Source organism: Magnolia sinica, chromosome 6, assembly GCF_029962835.1.
Source record: "Magnolia sinica isolate HGM2019 chromosome 6, MsV1, whole genome shotgun sequence".
Classification (NCBI taxonomy): domain Eukaryota; kingdom Viridiplantae; phylum Streptophyta; class Magnoliopsida; order Magnoliales; family Magnoliaceae; genus Magnolia; species Magnolia sinica.
In genome coordinates this window covers 6,025,887-6,049,890 of record NC_080578.1, presented here as the reverse complement: position 1 = coordinate 6,049,890, position 24,004 = coordinate 6,025,887, and the positions used below count along the sequence as shown (strand labels likewise).

Sequence of the window (24,004 nt, the reverse complement as noted above, 5' to 3'; positions counted from 1 at the left end):
TTGCAGAAAATTTCAAAACCTGAGGATGGACAGAAGAATGGTTGACATTTCTGCAATGCCTTCGAAAGCTTTGGCCTCCTCCCTGTAAGTAGATAACAGTATCTCGCTGTGTCCTGCTTATCTTCAGATACCTGAAAATGACTGCTCATCTTCGAAATAAATAGTTCAACCCAATTTTAAATTACACATACAGCTTCCATCTTTAACTTCATCATCACAATGGACACAACATGGATGCATCTCATTGTCCAACATACCAGGAGCTTCAAAGCAGGGTGGGAACTCCAGAACAGAGAACCACCTTGGATGGGTGATTCATGCAACTCAGATCAAGAACTTACAAGGCATCCAACTGGCAGATGTAACTGGTACGTATTGAAAGAGATCATTCTCAATTCAAGAACATAGTCAACTCCATCCATTTCGTTACATTTACAGTTTTTCTATGTACTGTTTGATGCATGGTTGTATCATAGTTATATCTGGTGAATGAACTGTTTGTATCCTATCTGCATCCGCAATTTTGGTGCTTCAGCAATGGATAGGACCTCTTCCCTAGATTATGATCATGGCTAGATTATGAAGCCATGTTCTAATTTAAATCTATACCACAAAAAAAAAAGAGTAAAAAAAAGTTCCTCAATGAATGCTTTCTACTCACCTTTCAAAAAAAAAAAAAACCAAAAAAGAGGGGGAAAAAAAAAAGAAAGAAAGAAAAAAGAATCCTTTCTACCCATTTCCCATTGACTAAGTCAAGAAGAAGGAAAAAAACAAAATAAAATCTTTTCAGGGCCATGTTTTTTGTCTTAATTTAAATGACAGCAATTTTGTTTGAATTTATGTATACTTGTTTGATTAAAATTCAGGATTCCGAACCCAACTCCAAGTTATGCCTTACTAGGCATAATACGAGCATAGAGAGGACTCGATTGAAAATCAAGAGAAAAAAAGAAAAACAATTAGTGTATTATTTACACCTATCTTTATGGGATTTTCATGCAAAATTCATCAAGAATTCTGATTTTACCCAACAATGGCTTGACTTTTTAAAATGTACTTCTTGGGATGGAAATGACTGAAATGCCCTTGTTTATTATTGTTATTGTTATTGTTATTATTGTTGTTGTTGTTATTATTATTATTATTATTATTATTATTATTTTCCTAAAAAGAAATGGAGTTGAGCATTGTGGGGCTGTCTGGTGTCTGTATGACATCCAAAGCTTTCAGCACATTCGCCCCACCATGATGAGCAGACAAGAATCAGTCCGGTTCAATATTAGGTGGTGTGTGAATGACATCCAACCTGCCCGAGAAGTGCACCCCATCATGATCAAATGAGACAAACATCGAACCAAAGACTGAAATGCCCTTGTTTTTTTTTTTTTTAAAACTTTCTTTCTTTAGTCGTGGAGTCCAGCATTGTGGGGCCTATGTGGTGTGTATGATACCCAACCCTTCCAACAGGTACACCCCACCATGATGAACAGAAACAAAAGATCAGTTCAATTGAATTATTAGGTGGGCCACACCATAAAACATAATGTACAACACCCAAAAAACTCAAAATTCACTTTGGCTCATCTGATCATCACACTACAACAATATGGGGCATAGACGACGCTGTAGATTACCTTTTGTCGGCGCTGTGTAATAACGGGCACTGGCAAGGCATATGCTATATATATAAAAAATAAAAAAATCCCTAGCAGCTCCCCGCCCGACTCTCTCTCTCTCTCTCTCTCTCTCTCTCGCCCCCGATTCCCTTCCCTCTCTCTCTCCCACCCCCTATGCCCCCGATTCCCTTCCCTCTTTCTCTCTCCCGCCCCCTACGCCCCCGATTCCCTTTCCTTTCTCTCCCGGCCCTCTACTCCCCTGATTCCCTTCCATCTCTCTCTCTCTGCATCTCATTCCTCTCACGAATCTCCCTGGTTTTGGGATTGCTCCAGGTTTTGAGAGAGCGGCAAGCGAATAAGGTCTCGATGGTTTTTTTTTTTCTCTCTCTTTCTTTTTGAAACTTTAATGGTTTTGTTTACTTGTCTGGATTTGAGGTTTTACAGGAGGAGATTCACTGGGTCATTTGCTTCCTTGGATTTCTAGGGTTTTGTTGTTTCTATGCTCTGTTTTGCACAGAAGCGAAGGTACATGATCTATAGTTATCATCATTCTTATCAGCATGATTTGTTTGATTTATAGGGTTTTTTCCTTATGATGGGAGGTACAACATGGAATGCGAGTTTATCACAACATATTTGGTTGATCGATTGATTGCTATGTTTTTATCAAGATTAGATAATTCAAGAGTATCGTTTCCTATTTTGATCCATTTTGAAAACCATATGTGAAGTTGTAGGCACAGGTAAAAAAAGGATTGATTTGATACATTTCATATCTGGATATTTGATGTTGAAAAAAAGGATTGATTTGATACATTTCATATTTGGATATTTGATGTTGAGTTCAATTTCTTACTGGCCATCACGGGTTTTCTTTCTATTGGTGTTAGCTTGGTAAATGCCATGCAACCGTTGGATGGGTTTGAATGTTTTTGGTCAAGTTTCCAGAGGGTGGGGCCGAGGCCTCAATTTTCAATCTTGATGGGTACAACTGGGGTTTAGATTTGACAACATTTTCCATTTTGGCCCAAGATCTTGCTCTATGACAGTTATGCGGCTGCAATTTAAGGACCAACAGTGGATGGGCTGAGCCCCAGATGGAGCTGTATGACTGTGATGGCATGGGGGTAGGGCTGCAATTTCATTACCAACGCTGCAATTTCAGAACCAACGATGGTAGGCTGATCCCCTTCCTGACTTTCTAGCCTGAGCTGGTTGGCAAATAGCACCTTTGATTAGACCCTTGCTTTTTTGCATTGTTCTTCGCTCATGGGGAGACAAAAGGTCCAACCTCTGTCTCAGGCAGAAGAAACATTGAGATTAAGAGTGCCCCAATGGCAGCATGATGGGTCCCATCATTTTGATGGGCACATCCACACCAACCACTTGGGAGAAGTAATAAGCCATTGTTGCTAGGATGGCCAGTGGCCTTGGCCAGGCCAAATCAGTTGGAAGTCTAGCTGTTGGGATCGGGACCTGAACCCAGGCCCAGCTTAGCCCATCCCATGTCGGGCTCTGGGCTCTGGGTTGGCAGGGCTGCACCCACCAATGCTAAATAAGTCGGTGGTGCCCCTTACATTTAGGCCCCGCCCAGATGTCCATTTTCCACAACCATTTTAGATTTATAAAGTAATAGAAGGTTTGGAAGTCTTCGCAGAAATTATATGATCCTCTAGTTTTTTTTTTTTTTTTTTTGTTAGTGGGCTGCTGTTTAATCCTGCCCATTGATGGAATGTGAGCTATGTAGTTTGTACCATATGCTACGTTGTGTGTAGTATCTACCAGTGTTCGAATTATCTCCGATATTATCGAAATATCTCCGATATTATCTCTATCTCCAGCTCAGCGATACCGATAACATTGGTAGCGATACCGATAATGCCGGTAATATCAGAAATTCCAGGTATTAGCAATGTATCACTAAGTATCGCCAATATTTTCAACTATGTAAATTCTAGGTGTCGCTTGTATTGCCAATGCATCAATATCGCCAATGTATCACCATTATTTTCGACTGTGTAAATTCTAGGTAATGCTTGTATCATAAGTGTATTGATGATATTTCAATACTATCGCCAACGTATTTGATAGCATCAAAATTTTGTTTATTAGAAAATTTTTTATTTCGAATTTTTTTCATGGGCACATGGTTGTATGTAGTGTTCAATTTGTCATTGATAATATTGATAATATCTTGATATTATTGATATCGCAACATGCACGATATTGAGACCACAATCTTTCGTTTCCTTTCCAATTGTTAATGATTTCTTGGTTAAATATCATGTGTTGTTGATATTTTGCAATATCGATGGATGTTTGGATGAAAGGTTGGATTGTTAAATAGGCCGGATGGGATGATTGGACTGATTTCTTACAACAGCACATGCTTTTAAGGCCCCATTAAATGGAAACTTTAGTTATATATGCATTTTTTTCGCATTTTTTTTTTTTAAATTCTAAATATGCAAATATGTACATTTTAACATCTCCTGAAGTTTCGCTGAAAATTCCACCGTTTTTCCCATGTTTCCCCGCATTTCCGGTTATCAGCGATATTTTCGGTGATATCGATATTGTTTCCATATCCCTGGCTAGCGAAACTTATAGCGATACCGATACTTCGAACACTGGTATCTACTACATGTGACTTAAAGCTATTTTAATGAGCTATGTAGGTTGAAGGTAGTGTAAGCTATTTAAGATAATGGCTGAAACTTCTCATCTGGCTAACTTTTTTGTTTCCTCTGAAGGCTTTATAGTTGTCATTGTGGTGCTAGCAAAGCATGAGTCTTATTTTTGTTAATTTCATCTTTTGGATACAGCAATCGCATTTCTTCAGCAATGTAGGTGTTATGTTCTCTTGTTATAATGCTTTATGGAGGCTTGCTAATTATTATAATGCATGCCTACCATTCCATGCCCCTCCGAACTGTACTTGCCAAGCTGGCTGATGTGTCAAGCATCCAAGCTGTCTATCCTCACTGAGTCACTGTTTAGAGTGGAATGTTAGAACAATATTCATGTAGCCAACCCCAATTAACTGGGTTAAGGCTAAGAAGAAGTAGACAATGATGATCTTGTATTTCTATCTTTTATGTGTGTGTGTGTGTGTGTGTTTATTTATTTCTTTATTTTTTTGATTGATTTGTCTGAAATGCAAGTATATGATGTGCAGAGATGCAGAGAGTGCAAATGTAATAGTGACTGCTGGACATGAAGGACTAAGATTTTGGGACATACGGTATGGATGAATGCTCAGTTCACTAGTCTTTTCAAATGAAAGATCATTTTGCTCTGTTTTTGTTTTGATATATTTTCATGCTTATTGATCAGCAAGATGTGACTTGGTGACCAAATTTTGTTATTGGCGATTGCAATTGGATGCATGTCTTTTTTGGTGTTAGTGTAACTATTATTGAGTAAATGTTCTATATTCTTTAGTTCCTTCTTACTGTTGGGAAAGATAGTAATTTTTTTTTCACGTGTTGTTTCAACTTGTTACTGTTCATTGGAATAAGTGATGCTTGTTGGTTTGTTCAACTCATGATAGCAAACCACATGCTTGTGATACAGGTTGAGTTATTATGTTTCTTTTCTTTTTCTCTCTTTTTTATTTAATAACGCAAGTTTCTATTTGGATGTACCCTGAGGCCTGCAGAACACTTGCAATACTGATTCAGGAGATGGATACTAATCATCAACTGCCCATTGTTCGAGGTATTGAGAGAAACAGGAACCATTTCACGTTCCCCTCTGTTTTGAGGTTCCTTTTCGGTAGGACTTGAAAAATTAAATGGATGGATAATTTGGGTGGAAACAAATGATGCCTGCTCAGTTCCTCCAACCAAGGGACATCCAATATGCTAGAAGAGGGTTTGATCTGTGGCTTCAATGAACTTGGTTAGCAAGGGATGCTTAGAAGCATTTAATTGCTGATTGCATTTTGTAAAGGGATCCTAGTGCTCTTCTCATATCTTGGCATGTCAAGTCGTTCAGCTAACCTTGCTGGGGCCTTTTCTTTTTGATTGGGTAGCTTCTTTGTGCCAACCCAACTTGCAACTTTGGTTCCATTGTAGATTTTTTTTTTTTTTTTAATTTCCTTCTGGAATCTAGAATCTCTAATGTTCTTTATGTCTTTGTTGTAATGGGTCTTAGACTTTGAAATCCTGTAACAAAACATAACTAGGTCTCTAAATGCGCTGAGTATTTGATCCAATTTGAATACTTAGTGTCATTATCATTGAATTAAGGGGTCTATCATTGAATTGGTGTCATTATCTTCAAAATTCTGTGGGTGGTCCAGTCTTGTGGCGTAGTGTTTGGGTCTATTGTTCAGATTAAACATTTCGTTTAATCTGGCAAATTTTCTGTATGCCATGATGTATAGGGGCTTTGTTATTCCTGCAACACGGTTTGTAAGTTATTCCTTTAGTAATATATTTCATTTATTTGCTAAAACAAAATTCTAGTAGGCCTTTGATTGTAGCCATATGGTTTTTACGGTTTGTTGCTTGAAAATGGATGCAGTTTATTATTATTATCATGAGAGAAACCTGTACTGGACAGGAAAAAGAACTTATTGAAAAGCATAATCTCTGGCTTAATGAAGAGTTAACGACCAAAGTTAACAGCCTCATTGAACTTCGCCGAACACATACTGAATTCGAGGCAGATATGTCTGCTAAGCTTGCTAATGTAAGTTTATTCTACCAATTCTTTCAAAATACCAGGGTTAGTGGCAGTTCAATCACTTTTTTCATGTTTGGTCTTTCAGGTTGAGAAAAAATTTAAAGATTGTTCAATCTGTCTAAAGTTGCATAAAAAGAGAGTTAGGGAACTTGAAAGGAAATTGACATCTTTGCAGGAGGTTTGACTTGTTTCTATTTGGACTCATTAAATTTGCATGCTATTCCATTTCTTGTCCTGTTAACATGCTCCATGGATCCATAATTGCCCCAATGAAGGAGTTATGCTCCACCAAAGATGCTGCTGCTGCTAATGAAGAGCGCTACTCTGCTGAAAAATCAACTGTAAGTTCCATGTGAAGTATTTATTTTTAGATCAGTAGAATTCATTTTTCGTTCCAGTTATTTGAAGTTATGGATACAAATCTGTTTTGTGATTATTTGATGATTTTTTTGGTAGTTACGGTTGCATGATCAGTGTGATTATCAGGATACACTCCATCCACAGTGGGCCCATGTTATGCATGTTCTAGATTGATGTAAATGTGTGCCATATGTTCTTGGATGAGTTGCAACAACTAGGTAAATTGTGGCAGACACAAACTGTAGTTTAGCCATTTGCTTTTCTTCCAAATTCGAATTCGTAGATTGCACATTTCTTCAGGATTTGAATTGCCATTGTCTCTCTTTCAGGTGTTTATTCATCTATTGAAATGGGCATTGCCTCTTTTTCGAGTGTTTTCTATCTATCTATATGGGTGTTTCTGGTTTTTCAAAATGCCCATGGCCATTGTAATGGGTATTTTGGAAAACCAAAAAATGGAAAAAGAAAAATCCTGTTGTATTTTTAACTGAGAGCCATTTAAATAAAATAAAAAAATAAAAAATCAAAGTTACTTGTATACCATTATAAGTACTGCTCAAAGTTTATAAGCATAACACTGTGGATGTTACTGTTATAAGTTATAACAGCCATTACACATATTTACTTTGTTATCTGGTTTTCTTTCAGTGCCACTTGCGACATCAGATGGCCAATCTGGTGCAGGAATAAGCACAGAAACAGCTGAATGGGCAATGCAAGGTATGTTACTTTGAAACTCTGAGTTGTTTTTTTCGGACCAATGTAGAAGTTAAAATACAAGTGCAGATTCAGATATCTTTTTTCTTCATTCCGGTTCAAATAGAGACCTGAAAAGAGTGACAGCATCTATAAAATAATCTTATGAAATGGAAGGATTTGAATATTTGCTTTATCAGGAATCCAAACAACATGAGTGGAATGGCAGAACAAGATTTGTGTTTCTGACCCCCAATTAATTGTATAAAGCTTAGATGGTTTAGGATGTTTCTGCAAGTCTTGTGCATTCTAATTCACTATATACTATCCAGAAGCTTATTTGAGGTCTTTTGATTTTGTATTGCACATCCAGACACATTTGAGTCAAGTCGACAATGATTACAAAGAGAAACTTGAAGCATCTGCCAGAAAAGACTTTGAAAAGGTCTGGTATTTTGTTGTTTTGTTCATGTAAATAAATATTTAATGGTGCATTTGGAAGCATGCTTAAACTATGTTCCTGAACATTTGGGGGCCACCACCTTTGGATAAGTATGGCATTTGGAAAGCTTAGAAAGAGTAATCCACATTATGGTTGCTATCTTTTTCTGGTTGATATTGGTATTCGGTATTCCATTCATTCCTGTAGGACATGAAATGGTCTTTTCTTCAGTTGGGGAGATCAGTGATATCCTAGCCCTTTTAATGTATTACTCATTTAGTTAACATGGATGTTTTGCATTTTACACTGATGAAAGGACGTGGTGAAACAAACAGGCCTTAAGGGAAAATGCATTTGTGGATATGGTCTTTTTGTGAAATTCATGAATGTTTTGGATTTTAGATTTAAGACTTGCAGAGTATCAGGCTTTTCATTTTCTTGTGTGTATAATTTAAGCATTGGGAACTTTTTTATTCAGGAAATTTTGTTTAATATTGCATCATTTTTTATGTTTCAAATATTAAAAAAAATACAGGTTTTAATTGAATTATATATAATAAAAAAATCTGGGGCCCCTCAAATCTATACAAAGACTTTTCCCCGTGCTTGTGTAGACTTCTATTGGCGCTTTTGCACGACAGAAAGTGTTCAGAAACCATACCTTTCCGGCGCTTACTTAAGAATTACCAGCAGCCAAAAAAGCGCCGGTGAAAGGGCGCCGAAAAACTCAGACAAGCTCCAGTAAAAGTCGCTTAGCGCCGACATAGCTTTTGCCGACATACTCAACTACCTGCGCTTATCTAGCGCCGGTAATAGTATTGGCGGCTTTTTGGGATTTTACGGGCGGTTCTGATCGCCGGTAAAAGTCATATTTCTTGTAGTGCTCATGACAGGGTGCACTGGTTGCACGAGTTGGATGTCATACATACCACATGGGCCCTGCAGTGCAAGACTCCACATGCAGGAGAAAATAGAGAGCATTTTAGTCATTTCATACCCTAAGAAGCACGGTTCGAGACTTGAAAAAAATTCAAGGCTTGGGTGGAACGAAATTGAGCAGCAGGATCCAAATGATTTACACCAAAATATGTCCAGATATTAATTGTTGGCCATCATTTTGTAAGCATTCATCATATGTGGGCCCCCCTGATAAGTGGACCAACATGAATTTTTCGTGTGGGTGCGAGCATATTAATAGTGAGACCTACCTGATGAGTGGCAATGGGCCAATCAGGTTCTGGTTCCCCTCTCGATACAACTATTCAGGCTTCAACTTGTTGTAGAGGCCCTAATTGACCTGCACAGCAAGCATCTTGATGCTTCTCTATAACTACATCTCATGCCAGTGGCTTAGTGATCCAAGCAATTGATCTGATGGGTCCACTATGGATGGGGATAAAATCTCCCAGGTCGGATGAACCTTTCAATCAATATCCTGCAAATAGATGGTTAAACTTGGAAAAAAAAAAAAAAAGAAGAGATGTCAAAATTTGGATGGCAAGGATCTTTTGGTTTGCGTTATCTTTGGTAGCTCCATTCGATGCAACTAGCATTGGGTTGAAATTGTTATCCACCGTTGACCGTCGAGCAGCTTGTGATCATGACCCGCAAAGGCCTTGATTTTCAGCCCATCCTGCACGGATGGTCATTATTGACTTTGGAGGACCATGATCGTGATTGTTTAAAGAGTGGGCTTTCATCATGCATACCACGTGAAGAATCCTCTATCTCAGACCCACAACTCAACATAGTTTCCATATAGTAGTTTTCGCTAATTTTTTGCTACTTAGCATGTGACCCACATTTCAAGCATCAAACATGCCAAAACAATATCAAATTGGGTTATGTTTGAAATGCCATTGGTTTATCTTTCAAACAAGTTTAAATTAAAAGAAAAAAAAAGAAAAAAAGAAAGAAAAGAAAAGAAAGAGAGATTCTTATACAATTAGAGCAGGGGTGTACACGAACCGAGTTAGCTCGCTCAACTTGACTTGAAAAAGCTTGATTCGACTCAGTTTGAAGCTGAGTTCGAGCCGTGTCGAGCTGGTTTTTTGAGCTCGAAAAAATTTCGAACCGAGTTCGAGCTTGCCTGAGCTCGACTCGACTCAGATCAAACTAGTTTGGTGACTCGGTTACTTTGATATTGATGTTGCACACCAAGTGTTTGATGAAATGACTCAACGAAGTATCGGCTAGTGGCAAGGAAGGTTTGTATATGAAACAAATACCATTTTTTCAGGTTTTCGCTACGATCGGCTTTCCATCATTTTTACCCATGATGTCCTTTTGGATTTCACCACGTCCTGAATTTTTGCTCTTGCCTGCCCCTTGACAATTGTGCTCTTTTTACCATTGGCGCCTTTTCAAGTTTTCACCAAGTTCGTTACATGCCCGCTGTTTTTATTCGAATCGCCCTTTCTGGTTTTCAACTCGCCTTTCTTGCTTAGGCATGTTTATCTTTTTTTTTTTTTTTTTTTAAAAAATTTTTTATTTTTTTTTAGGATACCAGGAGAGATAAGGAGATTTCCTTCATAGCCGGCTGATTGACTACTTCCCTGCCTTTGTTTTTTATTATAATCGTAAATTGCTTATTTTAGTCAGACTATTTAGGGAAAGTGGGATGGTTTTGTAGGATTTTTTATTTTTATTTTTATTTATAGTTAGTTATCCCACCAGCCTTTAAGTTGGCCAGTAAAGCTTGAGACTAATAATTGAGCGACGGTAAAATCAACGATTGTAAACGGTAGCTACCATGGTTATTTCGTTTGTAAACGGTGTTACATGTTCATCTTGAAAATAAATGGTAGCACATGCAACAGAAGCATATATGCTGTTGTTGAAATTTGTGGTTTTTGAAAAAAAAATTAAATAAATAAAATTTTCGGGATTTTGATTTTGCCGCCAAAACATTTTGAAATTTTCAAATGAAAAAAGTGTGGTGTGTGTGTTGTCCCACATCGAAAATTATAGGAGAAGATTTGGGGTTTATATGTGGAGGTGCGTGTGTTATTCTTATTTGGGGCTTTGGAGATTGAGACGCCACTGGAACACACGCATGGACATGCGCGCTCGGGTGTGGGCGAGAGCGAGGGTAGTGTGGCTGTAGTGGAGCTAGTTGGCGCCCTTTTTACTTCCTCATCCATCAGATCCTCTGAATTGCATCTTCATTTTAGAATACTGTTAAACACATCCTTCGTTTGGTTCTGCCAGAAGATCTGCTACATTGAATTGCTTGTAGGTGGACTCTTTGTGATTGTTGAATGCAGGATCCAAACAGGCTTGTCTTATACTAGAAGCAATTCGCCTCTAACCCATCAACAATTTGATAAGGGGGCGAATTACGCTTTAAGGACAACATATATTTTACGTGATTCAACCTGGTGACATGAAAATAATTTATTTTATTTTTCGGCATTTCCAGCACAATTTTCCAACTGATGTAATTGAAGGTCGAATGTGGGAAGCTGGGTGGTTGAATATTAGAGATCTTATTTGTGACAAACTCACACGTGCAGCTAATGTGGCAAATGTTCACTACATGTGTCTAAATGATCATCACTCCTTTTTTTTTTTTAAAAAAAAAAAAACAATAGAGGTGCACCAGGCCCATGCGGTACTCAATCCAAACTGATGGCTGGGCTCGTGGACAAGCTTGCAATTGATTTTGTTTTAGTTAGTGTCATTGTCCGAAGAATGACTCGACATATGACTTATTTGGACAAGGTTGTGGGCCCCTAGATGTTTGAAAAGCAGAGCCCAATCAGATTAATAAATGGGGCTTGTAATCCCAAGCCCACTTAACAATGGCCAGCCCGACCCATTGAAATCCATAGCCTCACTCTCTCGACTTCTTCCTGTTGCAGTTGAGTCGACTCGGAACCATTCAATATCCGAGATCAGACCCGGTTTGCCTCCAACGTTCTTGTGCGAACTACTAAGAGCGGAGAAGAAATGCTTGGTGTGCGTACTAGGAGCTAGTGCGCCCACGAGCTCCCATCTTCGACTCCCCTCATCTTTTAAACAGTATAGCAAAGAGGCAGCTTTGGACATGTGGCGTATTCATGATAGACACTGACATGTGTGACAAGAGCGGATTAGGTGAGACCCCGGCCTCACTCAAGATGGTGAAGCCCTTACCATGGGGTTCATTTTAGGGCATTATCCCAAAAATGAAGCAGATTCTATTATCAGGTGGACCATACCACAAGAAACAGTGGGGATTGGCCATTGATGGGCCACAAAAGTTTTGGATTGATATTTGTTTTTACCCGTTTATCCAAGCTCGTGTGACCTTATCAACAGATTGGATGGTAAATAGACACTACGAGAATATTAAGGTGGGACCTAAGAAGTTTTTAATGATAGGACGGTCAATCACCATTGTTTCTCATTGTATGGTCTACTTGATAATTGAATATGCTTCATTCTTAGGATAATGCCCTAAAATGATCTGATAAAACGAATGGACAGCAAGTATACATAATACATACATCAAGGTGGGGCCCTACGTTGACCCCATGGTAAGGGTCGTACTATCTTGGGTGAAGTCGAGGTCTCGCCTAATCCACTCTCATGTATGGCGGCATACAACAACTTTCAGCATATGCATCTCATGTATGACATCGTGACTAAAATATGCTTGAGACGATAACAAAATCTATTATAAATAATGAATTACAATGGATAAAATCACTTACTGATGCAAAGTCCTTAAGAAAACCCTAGCATTCCTTTAAAACCCTCTTATAAATGATTTCGTAGCCTAATGCACACTTGTGCAAAGAAGCTTCCAATGCATTTTCTTGGTTTTCAATACAATTTACAATGGGAAGGATTTAATATAAAAAAATTCCCATCATTCTTTCACGACGTGGGACAAAACCACTACAAAAGAAGATGAAAGAGATTTTGATTTTTTTTCTTTTTTCTTTTAATTCATTTTTTTTTTCAAACATAGTTTGACTGCCTAAGTGTCAGGGTTGGTTTTAGGTTCAAAAACCCTATGATACTTCAAAAGTGTATGGATGATGGGTACTTGCTTGCAAAATATGTAAAGATGGTAATGAACGTATGTATGAGGGCTCCAAGAGAGATCAAGCTCATGTCATTCCCTTAGAGGGAAGATATCTCTACCAACTTATGAACAAAAGGACTATGGCAAATGCACATGTGAAATAAAGCTTGGGTATACACCACACGTGCTAGCATGGTAATAGTTGAGAGATTTAATCCATCCATCAAGTTGTCCAACTTTATATATGTTTCACATGGAATATCACCCCCAATGCTTGGAATTAGAGGTAATTATACTAAAATGATGTGTTTACCGTTATGGATTCGGAGGTAAATGAGAACACACCTTTTGGTGTATTTCGAAATCCCCTTATTATATTGTGAATTGAAGGTAATTGCTGTAAAATGGCTTTTTTTAAAAAAAAAAATCCCTTATTTTTAAAGGCATAGGAGTTTCGTGAGTAGCAAAGGCATTGATAAGCTATATTTTGCCCTAAAATATTCATATTCAAAGGCTTAATTTTATGCTTTTTAAGCAGTCAATCACACCCCACACACACCCATGCACTCACGCCATAATGGGATTTTATCACAATAGGTACTCAAACCCATGACCTCATGTTGAAAGTCTTTTGAGTCTACCATTGAGGCGTGAGTGAGACCCCACACTTAACCTCACTTGACATTTTTCTCTAATACAATTTCAAACAATCAATTGCTCTAAAAGCTCGAGGCATTAGAGGATGATGTATCAATGTATATCAAGGGACTTTAACATTGCGCATATATGTAGACCTAGCATAGCTCAAATAAAGTATTAGAATTATCTAATTATGTGGCCATTGGTGGATGCTTAAAATGAAAAATATCTAAAGGCTTTGTTTCAACAAACAAGTTAAGGGTTAGGATTGTTTAGCAAGTCCAACTTTCGCAACTAAGACTCACAGGAGGAAGGGTCGACAATTTAGTCGATTCAAATCTTGTTCAGGCATGACATGTGTACTATGTATGAGTGCAAGTGTATCAAACATTATATATCGTGAGAATATAGAGTAACTCATGTGAGGGGTCATTTGAATGCTTGCAATTTGCAAAGTCCTTAAGTTGCAAAGGGATTACAAGTAATTTAATTACATAGGTTGTTTGAATGCATATATTTACTTATAAAGATTTTCCAAGCTGTAAACATATTACGAAAATATAGTAAAAAGTCATGTTTTAGATTACACGTAAGGTCCTTATTGCTAAAAATGTATTATACATATTAGAACACAGTGGTTAATGCTCATGATATGTGGCCCCCACCATAATGCATATGGTGCATCTAATATATCCATCATGTACTTCCCTTAATGCTCACCCGTGGTTTAAAAAAAAAAAAACAACAAATCTATTATCAAATGGATCATGTGAGGGAGGATTAGATGTCCACTGTTAAAAAACTTTTAGATTGCATTTAGGGCTCACTATGATGAGTGAAAGACATCTAGTTTATGTAGTGTGTGCATGCTTTATGCTTTCTATGGATCATGCGAGGGAGGGATGGATGTCCATCATAAAAAACTTTTAAATTGCCATGCGAGGGAGGGGTGGGATGTCCACCATAAAAAACTTTTAAATTGCACTGGGGCTCACTGTGATGAGTGAAAGACATCTAGTTTATTTAGTGTGTGCATGCTTTATACTCTTTTAGGATTCTTAAAAAAAATCAAGTATTTCTCATGTCCTATGCAGATTTTGAAAGGTTTACTGCCCAAGCCCTATGGCACTTTATTCATTATAGATACTTTACACACTAACCAAACACATAATTTTCTAATATGTAAAGAGATCACCGTTTAAAAACCAAATATAATAGCATGTATACCATCGGAGCGGATTAGGTGAGACCCGGATCCATTGATGTGGGGTGGGATACTTGACCGTGGGGCTGGCACTGATGTATGTGCCTTAAATCCGCACCCTCCGACCATTTTCACACGGTATGATCTCAAAAATGATTTTGGGTGGAGCACATCAAAGGAAACAGTCAGTCATTGAATCAAACTTTATAAATTCCACCGGAATGATTATTTTTCATCCAACCCGTTGATAATGTCATAAAACATATAGATGAAGAAACCTCACAAATATCATCTCGATCCAAAGCTTTTTTGGCCCATAAGAAGTTTTTAATGGTCAATCATCACTGTTTCGTGTACTATGGTCCATCTGGGATCGAGGCCGGCTTCATTTTTTGGGTCATACCCTAAAAATGAGCTGTCAAAATGGTTGGACGGTGTGGATTTAAGGCACATGCATCACTGTGAGCCCCTTACTCAGGGTCCACTCACCTCGGTGGATCCGGTGACTCACTCAATCCGCTCCAGCCAGCGTACCTCGCGTCAGTTCCTTACGCGAGTCTTCATTCCGTACCTACAGCACTACGTGGATGTATGTTTCATAAAATCCACACCGTCCATCAGGGAACCTGCTACATCTTCAAGCTGAAAATAAAAAATCACGACGATCCAAAACTTAGGCAGGCCACACCATAGGAAAGAGATGGGATGAGATGTTCACCATTATTTTTTTGTAGAGCTCACTGTGGTATTTATGAGTCATCCAGGCCATTCATCTGATTTGCCTCCTTAGGATGAAAGGATTTATCAGAAAAAGTACAAAATTCCAAATCTCAGGTGGGCCATACCTTGAGATCTAGAGGCACCGATAAAACTTCAAACTAGTTGAGCTTAGAATCAGCCTGGATTTTTGGAATGTAGGACAAACAAAGCGCGGTGTACCTGATGGACGGGCTGGATTTCATGAAAGAGACCCACGTGTAGAAAGTTACCGGAGTAGGTAGCCAAGCGAGGTACGCAAGAGATTCCCTAGAGTTTGAGGGTTCCTCCAAACCCTAACTCCAACCTATAAAATAACATTTCGCCCAAGCAAATCTCTCTAGGCGTTTCAAGGATTAACCATTCGTCATTGCAGCGAGATCTGGTGGCTTGTATTTTTTTTAGTTCTTTTTTTGCCTTTCTTTCTTGCATTGATGGAAGAGATTGCTGTGACGACTCTAAAATTCAAGCTCAACAGACCTGATTGCAGGTCTCTCTTTCTCTACTAAGAATGAGGGATTTGCATGTCGAATACCCCGCTGAACTGAGCAATCGTATTCCATCTTTTTAGATTTGTGTGTGTGTGTGTGTGTGTGTGTGTGTGTGTATATATATATATATATATATATATATATATATATATATATATATATATATATATATATATATATATATTCCTTTTTCATTTTAGTATTTGCATGTTAGGGTTAGGGTTTTATTTTCATCATTCCTTTTTTTTTTTTTTTCTTTTTGGTATTTTTAATTTTTTGGGGGAAAAAGATTGCGATGAGGATAACAAGCTCCCTCTTCTGAAATAGGATTGAAGAAGATCGCTGGCAGAATCGAACCTAATACTCAAAATGCCACGACTGAGCAATCGTTGTTTCCATTTTTTTTTCTTATTTATATATCTTTTTATGATTTTCAGCAAGGAAAATGAATCGGACATGCTTTCTCGTGGTACTAGGCATATCTGCGCACCTTAGTATCTGCCTCTGGTTATACGGGGCTTCTTCTGCTAACATGCGCTGATAGCTTTTTCTCCTATCCGTGCCCGTTAGCAGCAACTGAGTCCGGCAGTTCGGACCCGGCTCGGTCCAGAGCAGCCCGCCGCATCGGCGAAGGATCTGGTCTGGAATCCATTCCAATCAGATTCTGGGCCTAAGTTGGACCCGTGGTTTGGGATTTCATTTGGCACGTGTGCCCAAGGTTTGTTCCAAACCATTTCCCATGGGATCCCCCCCATTGAGAGATCCGAGTCATGGAATTGAATTTGAATGGTTGTCATATTTCCTTCTTTTCCATCAGTGTCTTGATCGACCACGACCAGTACGATGGGTTTTGGTTGCACGAGCCATCCATTATCTGGCCCATCATATGGATGGCTCGGATCACTGGACAAACATACGGATGTGTTGTCTTACATCGTTTCCAATTGAGAGGGGCAGATGAGGATGAAGTATTATGAAAGTAAATATCCAACACTTGAACTGATTCTCAGTGATGTGTCGAACTAAGCTTCTGAATCTGAGTTTGGTTTTCCTTAATCTTGATTTTTCTTGTGTTTGTTTTGATATTATTTGGTTGTCCACTCATCATGTGATGAAAACAACATAATCTTAGGACACCTTCCAACACAGCTTTGTTTAGAAGCTGTGGATGAGAAAGACATTTCAATTCTGATGATGGTGGAATTGGATTTTGTTTTAGTTTGATGCATTTTTTCCTTATACATTTGCTGTACTAGAGGCAGTTTTTGGATGTGTGGATGTGTTGTTACTTGAATTGCAAATCCAAGTCCAAAATTTCAAAAATTGACGTCTTGTTTCATCTAATATTTATATGGTCTAACAAAGTGTACGTTTTTTGAAATTCCATTTTGGACAATTGGCAAATTAATCATCATAATCGTGGATAAACATGAGCATAGCCCATCTCATCAAGGGCTGAACCGATCAATAGTTATTGAATGTAAGCATTCCTTTGGAATGCTTGTTTGTATCCCACCCTCGCCACTGAGTGGCCATCGTGATGTTTGGGATTTATGACATTTTTGAGACCAAAAATTAGGAAAATCCAAGTCTCAAGTAGACTACCACAGGAAACATTGTTGGCTCACTGGTGGAACTTTCTTAAGGCCTATGGTGATGTCTATTTACAGTCTAACTCAAAATATCAGCTCGATTCAAAACTTCTTCTGCCCCTTGTAAGTTTTCCAACTTGTATCTTGGATATGCCTCCATTTTGGACTTATATAATAAAATGATGTGAATAAATGGATGGATGGTGTGTATAAAACATATACATCGTGGTGATCACTTAGGACTCCAACATGTTGAAACTTACATTCAAGTCTGAGGAAGAAAAATTGTTATAAAATTTGCGGTTAAGTTGAATTCATGTTGATGAATTTGTAAGTTGATTTTTAAGTTCGACTTAATAGGTGGATTATAAAAGTAGGTTCACATATTCTCACTAGAAGTAGCAATTTCACGTTAGCAATAAGAAAATAAAAATGTTAATAATGACTTTTAACATACAACTTAATTATTATAATTTCTATGTCGCTAGGAGGCCTGACCCATTTCCACTTCTAATCAAGAGGGTTAAACTGCTTCTAACTCATAGTAGAGGCTAAAGAAGAGATCTATCAATAACTTGTTTATAAATCCAATTGATTATGAAAAATGCAATTGTGCCTTTATCTCTATATGCACTTGAATATTTTCAAACTCCAAACGTACCTGGCCCACTTGATATTGATCAGCCCCTAACTTACCTAATTAAATTGATTAAGTATAATTGGGTCGGGCTTAACTCACGGAACCTAATATTGCATGGTAGCAGATTATGTCCTGCCGACCATGTGCCATGGAAGCAGATTGTGTCCTGTCCTCCCTAAACAAAATGGTCCAGGCAGAGGCTGTATAGGCTCATTTTGATGTGTTGGTTTAATCGACCCATTTCATCTGTTTTTTCAGATAATTTTAGGACAGAGAGTCTAAAAATTAGGAAGATTTTTCAAATAATTTTAGCACACGAGTCTAAAAATTAGAAAGATCTAACGTTCAAGTGGATCATATATTGGGAGTCACAAAGGTTTTTTGGGAAGTTTTAGATCAAGGTGAAATTTGTGTTTTATCTTCATTTACGACTTTATGAACATGTTGGATGATAAACATCATGGTGAGCCCTAGTAAGGTTTCAATGATGATTGTCATTATCTCAATTGCTTCATTTGGTGTGGTCCACTTGAACCTTTGATCTGCCTTATTTTTGGGTTCATACCCTAAAATGAACCATAAAAGGTGATAGAACAAGATAAAATCCATACATCATGGTGTGGCAAGACAAAATAGTGCGCAAGGTTTTCGCCAAAAATAGTAAGTGTTATTTGGGCTTCATCAAACCGTTCTCTTAATTATTCTAAGCTCTTTTCTATGTTGGGCAAACTCCTACAACCGATGGATGAAGAGTTATATTCAAACTAAAACTTACTATTTATAGTAAAAATGAAATTAAAAGCAATCCGTCATTAATTAGACTTCTGATTTCGGGCTGCGCAACCCAGTGTAGCGAGTTGGTTGGCTAAAGTAGCTCGTCTACTCCAAAATCATATATTTTACGTTAGGTAACTCATTTCGGATTGCGAGATACGTCCGATCTAAGGTCCGACGGTCAGGATCACTTTCATCGTCGACCGGGCCTTTTCCGATCCATCCCGCTCTACATTAGTCCCCTCCACTTCAAAAGAACTCGTTCTCGAGTTCTCATCCTGCTCTGTGTCACGCCCCGATCAGGTTCGCGACGTTGAAAGTCCGTAAGATCACCATGTCATCCTGGAAGATCAACAATATAAGCGTTAGTCATTGATCTTTCGAATGATTAGGGACGGGTCCAATCTTTTTATTTTTCAACTTGTTGTATGTCCGTCGGAAATCTCTCTTTGCGCGAGATGGACCATAATGCGGTCGCCCACTTGAATACTTTTTGTCACCGATGCTTATCTGCTTGTTTCTTGTACTTCTCATTCGAGGTATGTAGCTTGGTCTCTTTCGCATGGATGCCCATGATCTTGTTCTGTCATATGTTCTGCTGTAATGCTCGTGCACGGGTGCTTGGGTAGAGGACCAAGTCAAGTGTGTGGCGAGACACTCGTCCGTAGATATCTGGAACAGGAATTTTCCTATCAGGCGGTTCACCATGTTGTTGAATGCAAACTCGCTTGAGACAAGGCTAAATCCCATTGCTTCGATTTTTCTCCTGAAATATAGCGAAAGAGGTTTCCCAACGTGCGATTCACAACTTGAAACTGCCCATCAGTTGGGTGGTAAGCACTTGAATTGAAGTCGTGTATCGAATCGATTCTAGAAAGTCCGCCAAAAGTGGCTAATGAATTTCGTGTCACAATCGGAAGTAATGGTCTTGGGGACCCCGTGTGGCCTTCGACCTCCCTGAAAAATAGATTCGCCACGTGTGTTGCATCGAGGGTTCTTGCATGGTATAAAGTGCGCCATCTTGGAGAAAGCGATCTACCACCATGAACACCGAATTCATCTTGCGTTACAAGTACAAAGTCAATTGATAAATCTTCTAAAGGACCGTCGAACACAGTAGCGGGGTGTAGAGGCCCGTGATTCGAGATTGCCCTTGAGGTCGACAAACACGACAACGTTATGCGACTTTTCCTACATCGCGTACTAATTGCGGCTAATAATACCGTTCTTCCACAAGAGCTCGCGTCTTGTCTCGTCCCAGGTGTCCACCGATGCCACCTCCATGTAGCTCCTAAATAATCTGCTCTCTCCAGAGAATTTTGGGGATGCACAATCGATTCCCTTTGAAGAGAAAATCGTCACGTATATGAAGGTCAACCGTCCTGTATATGACTTCATCCAAGAATCTTTGAAGTCCTCATCCTCGGCATACGGCTCCTTGAGACAGTCGAAACCGACCACCTCGTTGCTTATCGTAACAAGTAGTGATGCACGACGGTTAAGTGCATCGACCACCTTATTCTGTTGCCTTGACTTGTGCTTAACGAACGTGAATTTCTATAAAAATGCAACCCATCTAGCATGCACATGATTCACGTTAGTCGACTATTAATAAACTTTAATGCTTGACGGTCGATGTACAAAACAAACTCTCTTTGAATTAGATAATGCGCTAATGTCGCAGCCTAAACTATAGCGTACAATTCAAGCTCATAAGTAGACCACTTCTTTCGGGCTTGAGTTTCTCACTGTAGAAGCGGCCTGCCTTCCTGTGATAATACTCCTCCAATTTCGACATACGAAGCCTCACACTCAACCTCAAACAATTTGTCAAAATTAGAAAGCACCAAAACCGGTGTTGTAGACAAACGATGCTTGATCTCATGAAAGCTCTTGTCAGCTTTATCGGTTCACTGGAACGGTCCTTTTTTCATGTAATCTGTTATAGGCGCGACTATGGTGCTAAAATCTCGCACAAATCGACGATAAAAAGTCTCCAACCCGTGAAAACTCCTCACCTCATGAATATTTGTCGGGATCGGCCATTCCCTAATAGCTCACACCTTTTCATCGTCCACACGAATGCCTGTAGACGTTACAACAAATCCTAGAAACAACAGGTTGTCGGTTAAAAAACTACACTTCTTCAAGTTGAGGTACAACTTGTTAATTTGTAAGGACCTGCAGCACCTGCCTGAGATGTTTCCTGTGCTCCGCCTTATCCTGGCTATATATCAATATGTCATCAAAATATACTACCACAAATCGGCCAGTGAACAGTTTTAGAACTTGATTCATCAAACGCATAAAAGTACTTGGTGCGTTCGATAGGCCGAAGAGCATGACTAGCCACTCATACAACCCTTCCTTGGTCTTGAATGCCGTTTTCCACTCATCACCGGGTTGAATACGAATCTGATGGTACCCGCTCCTTAGATCTAGTTTAGAGAATACCTTGGCCCCTTCTAGCATATCGAGCATATCGTCCAACCGTGGTATTGGGAACCGATATTTGATGGTAATTTTATTGATTGCCTTGCTGTCGACACACATGCATCAGCTTCATCTTTTTTTTTACGTTAATAATGCTGGTATGGCACATGGGCTCATGCTCTCTCTCAAGAGACCTTTATGGATCAATTCCTCCACTTGCCTCTGAAGTATCTCACACTCATTCGGACTCATCCGATCATGAGGGCGGTTGGGTAGGTTAACCCCAGGGACAAGGTCTATGTGATGTTGGATGTCCTTCATGGGGGGGAGGGGAATCCATCAGGTAAATCATCAGGCCAGACTTCTTTGAATTCGTTTAGTAACAATCTTAAACTTGGAAGAATGTTTGAGGGTTCCTCTTCCTCGCCCTTCACCACTACGGTGTATACCTCACCAGTTTCCTTGGATTCATCCATGAAATCCCGAATGGTTAAGAGGAAACTTCCCTCCACTTTAGAGGCTTCAGGGTGGTTCTCTAGTGCCATAGGGGCAATGATTATTTTTCGACTATCCTTGACGAATATGTAGACATCGTCTCGTCCCCGATGGGTCCCATCACGATCCGACTACCAAGGTCGATCGAGTTGTATATGGCAAGCTTCCATGTCGACCACGTCACAAAGTATTTGATCCTTATAATTTTTGTCAATTGAAAACGAGATAGTGCATTATTCAATTACCTTGGTCTCATTCACTTTTTTTATACAGCCAATTGAGTACAGGGAAGGATGTTTTGTCGTTGGTAGCTACAACTTATCCACCATCACTCTTGAGATGATATTCTTGCTACTACCACTGTCATGATCACATCACAGACCTTTTCGTTGATAGTACACCGAGTACGAAATATATTGTGTCGCTATAGATATAATTCCTTTCATGAGGTATAAAGTAATCGCCTTACAACTAGAAATTCGCCACAATCCTACGATTTCTCCAGTGGCTTGTTCATGTTCATCAAAGCCATGGTCTTCTTCTGTAGTCTCATCTTCAGTGCCTCCTTCATTTATAGTTAAGTATACTGTGAGACATTAAGGACAAGTGTTTGATAAGTTGCCTGGTTGGCCACAGCGGTAACAATTATTCGACCTTGGCCAAGAATAAGTATTTGGAATCCTACTCGAGCCTACTATTGTGGGTGTTGCACGTTGAGGTCTGGATGAGTCGCTCCCGTATCACGGTTTGCGGTTTTAGGAAGTTGAGGTACTGGATCTTTTCCTCGTGGCAGCACTGGATCTGTGTGGGACCCATCATAGGGGTCAAGTTAAAGGATATGGACGAGCGGGAGCTCTTGCAAGTTGTGTTTATGCCCTACCCGCCAATTAAATTGCTTCATCCACAATCCCGTGGTACATCGAACTCGGTCTGAATTATCGGCATGACCCACCTATAAATCGTGAAACCTTCGTGACTCGATTCGCAGATCTTTTCGTGTAGCAGTAGTTGGAATTCTTGATATAATCTGTGTTCGATTTTCTTGTCGCAATTTTGATATTCTTTGGAATAATATCTGCTCATAATCACTGGGAAGAAATCGTGATCGAAGAAGACGTCTCATCCGTGGCCATGATGAGATGGACGCCTTGTTCTGGCGGGCTCGTGAGAGTTGTAATTGTTCCCACCCTTGTCTGCAATTTTGATATTGCTGGAATAATATCTACTCATAATCACTGGGAGAAATCGTGATCGAAGAAGACGTCTCATCCGTGGCCATGATGAGATGGGCGCCTTGTTAGGCGGGCTCGTGAGAGTTGTACTTGTTCCCACCATGCGGAAGCACCAGATTTTAATTTAAACACTACCAATTTTACCCTTTTATGATTTGGCACGTCTATGTAATCAAAATATCTTCCTCCAAGTGCAGAGGTTCATAAGTAATATCCTGTGAATACAGGGTCGATCCCACAGGGAGATGAATTGAGAGAAGGAAAAAATCAAATGCAAAACAAACTAAATAATAAAAACTAAACTGATGATTTGATTTTTGAATTTTTGAATGGATGTAATTCAATTGAATAAAAAAAAACACCCAAGCTTCAAAGTTCCACACATAGGTTAATGTTCCAAAATCATGATGACTTGGATAACACAACTAGGATCTGAGCACTATGGTCAGCCTAATCGGAAAATAAAACACTTTAAATATTTTAATAAATGATATAAAAGATTATAAAATAATGGATTTGCACCATTGACATATATTCTCAAGCGCCAGTGATTTTAAGTATTCAATATCTATAGGATAATGAATATCAAAGAAATATAACAGGTTGAGAACATCTCCTATCTAGAAAATCTGATTAATCTAGGATAAGCCTATCCATCAATGTAGATCTCATATGATGGAAACATATGGATCTTACAAGAGGATAAAAAACAAAACCTAAATAATAGATAATATGCATACACCATTATTCTCATCATTAAAACAATCAATCATCATAATCTAAAGAAATATTAAACCCATGTGCTTCCCTTCTAGCTTGGGCTAGAGGGAACTTAGAAAAACATAATTAAATTGCAGAAATAAAAAGCAACAAGAAAGAAAGAAAAAAAATTGCAAATAGAAAAGATCTAAAAGGAAAGAAACAACTT

At 38.8% G+C, this 24,004-nt stretch overlaps 1 protein-coding gene and 4 non-coding genes across 11 annotated transcripts; all 5 read left to right on the top strand.

Moving 5' to 3' along the window:
* Positions 1–1,773: 1,773 nt before the first annotated feature.
* On the top strand, positions 1,774–8,036 carry LOC131248063 (nuclear-pore anchor-like). 7 transcript variants are annotated; one of them, XR_009172134.1, is made up of 8 exons: positions 1,774–1,976; positions 2,061–2,141; positions 4,795–4,860; positions 4,953–5,205; positions 6,193–6,314; positions 6,394–6,649; positions 7,317–7,388; positions 7,738–8,036. XR_009172134.1 is itself a non-coding variant. In XM_058248110.1 (5 exons), the coding sequence occupies exons 1-4, from the start codon at positions 6,141–6,143 to the stop codon at positions 7,356–7,358; spliced, it is 375 nt and encodes a 124-aa protein (XP_058104093.1). In that variant the 5' UTR covers positions 5,212–6,140; the 3' UTR covers positions 7,359–7,388; positions 7,738–8,036. The 7 variants fall into 7 exon arrangements, 1 of the variants encoding a protein (XP_058104093.1); XR_009172131.1 differs by lacking the exon at positions 4,953–5,205 and having other exon boundaries at positions 6,186–6,314; XR_009172132.1 differs by having other exon boundaries at positions 4,795–5,205.
* Positions 8,037–15,861: 7,825 nt separating this feature from the next.
* LOC131250456 (small nucleolar RNA Z107/R87) lies at positions 15,862–15,973 on the top strand. Its single transcript, XR_009173382.1, has one exon. It is a non-coding gene; the product is annotated as a small nucleolar RNA Z107/R87 (small nucleolar RNA).
* A 222-nt stretch (positions 15,974–16,195) lies between these two features.
* Positions 16,196–16,296, top strand: LOC131250350 (small nucleolar RNA R30/Z108). Its single transcript, XR_009173271.1, has one exon. It is a non-coding gene; the product is annotated as a small nucleolar RNA R30/Z108 (small nucleolar RNA).
* Positions 16,297–16,864: 568 nt separating this feature from the next.
* Positions 16,865–16,950, top strand: LOC131250464 (small nucleolar RNA snoR31). Its single transcript, XR_009173390.1, has one exon. It is a non-coding gene; the product is annotated as a small nucleolar RNA snoR31 (small nucleolar RNA).
* A 60-nt stretch (positions 16,951–17,010) lies between these two features.
* Positions 17,011–17,109, top strand: LOC131250455 (small nucleolar RNA snoR31/Z110/Z27). Its single transcript, XR_009173381.1, has one exon. It is a non-coding gene; the product is annotated as a small nucleolar RNA snoR31/Z110/Z27 (small nucleolar RNA).
* Positions 17,110–24,004: the final 6,895 nt, after the last annotated feature.

Bases quoted from the DNA above. Each gene is read 5' to 3' on its own strand.
- LOC131248063 (XM_058248110.1), top strand. From the start codon at position 6,141: ATGCAGTTTATTATTATTATCATGAGAGAAACCTGTACTGGACAGGAA. The intron at 6,315-6,393 runs GTAAGTTTATTC...TTGGTCTTTCAG, and splicing joins TGTCTGCTAAGCTTGCTAAT to GTTGAGAAAAAATTTAAAGA. The intron at 6,650-7,316 runs GTAAGTTCCATG...GTTTTCTTTCAG, and splicing joins ACTCTGCTGAAAAATCAACT to TGCCACTTGCGACATCAGAT.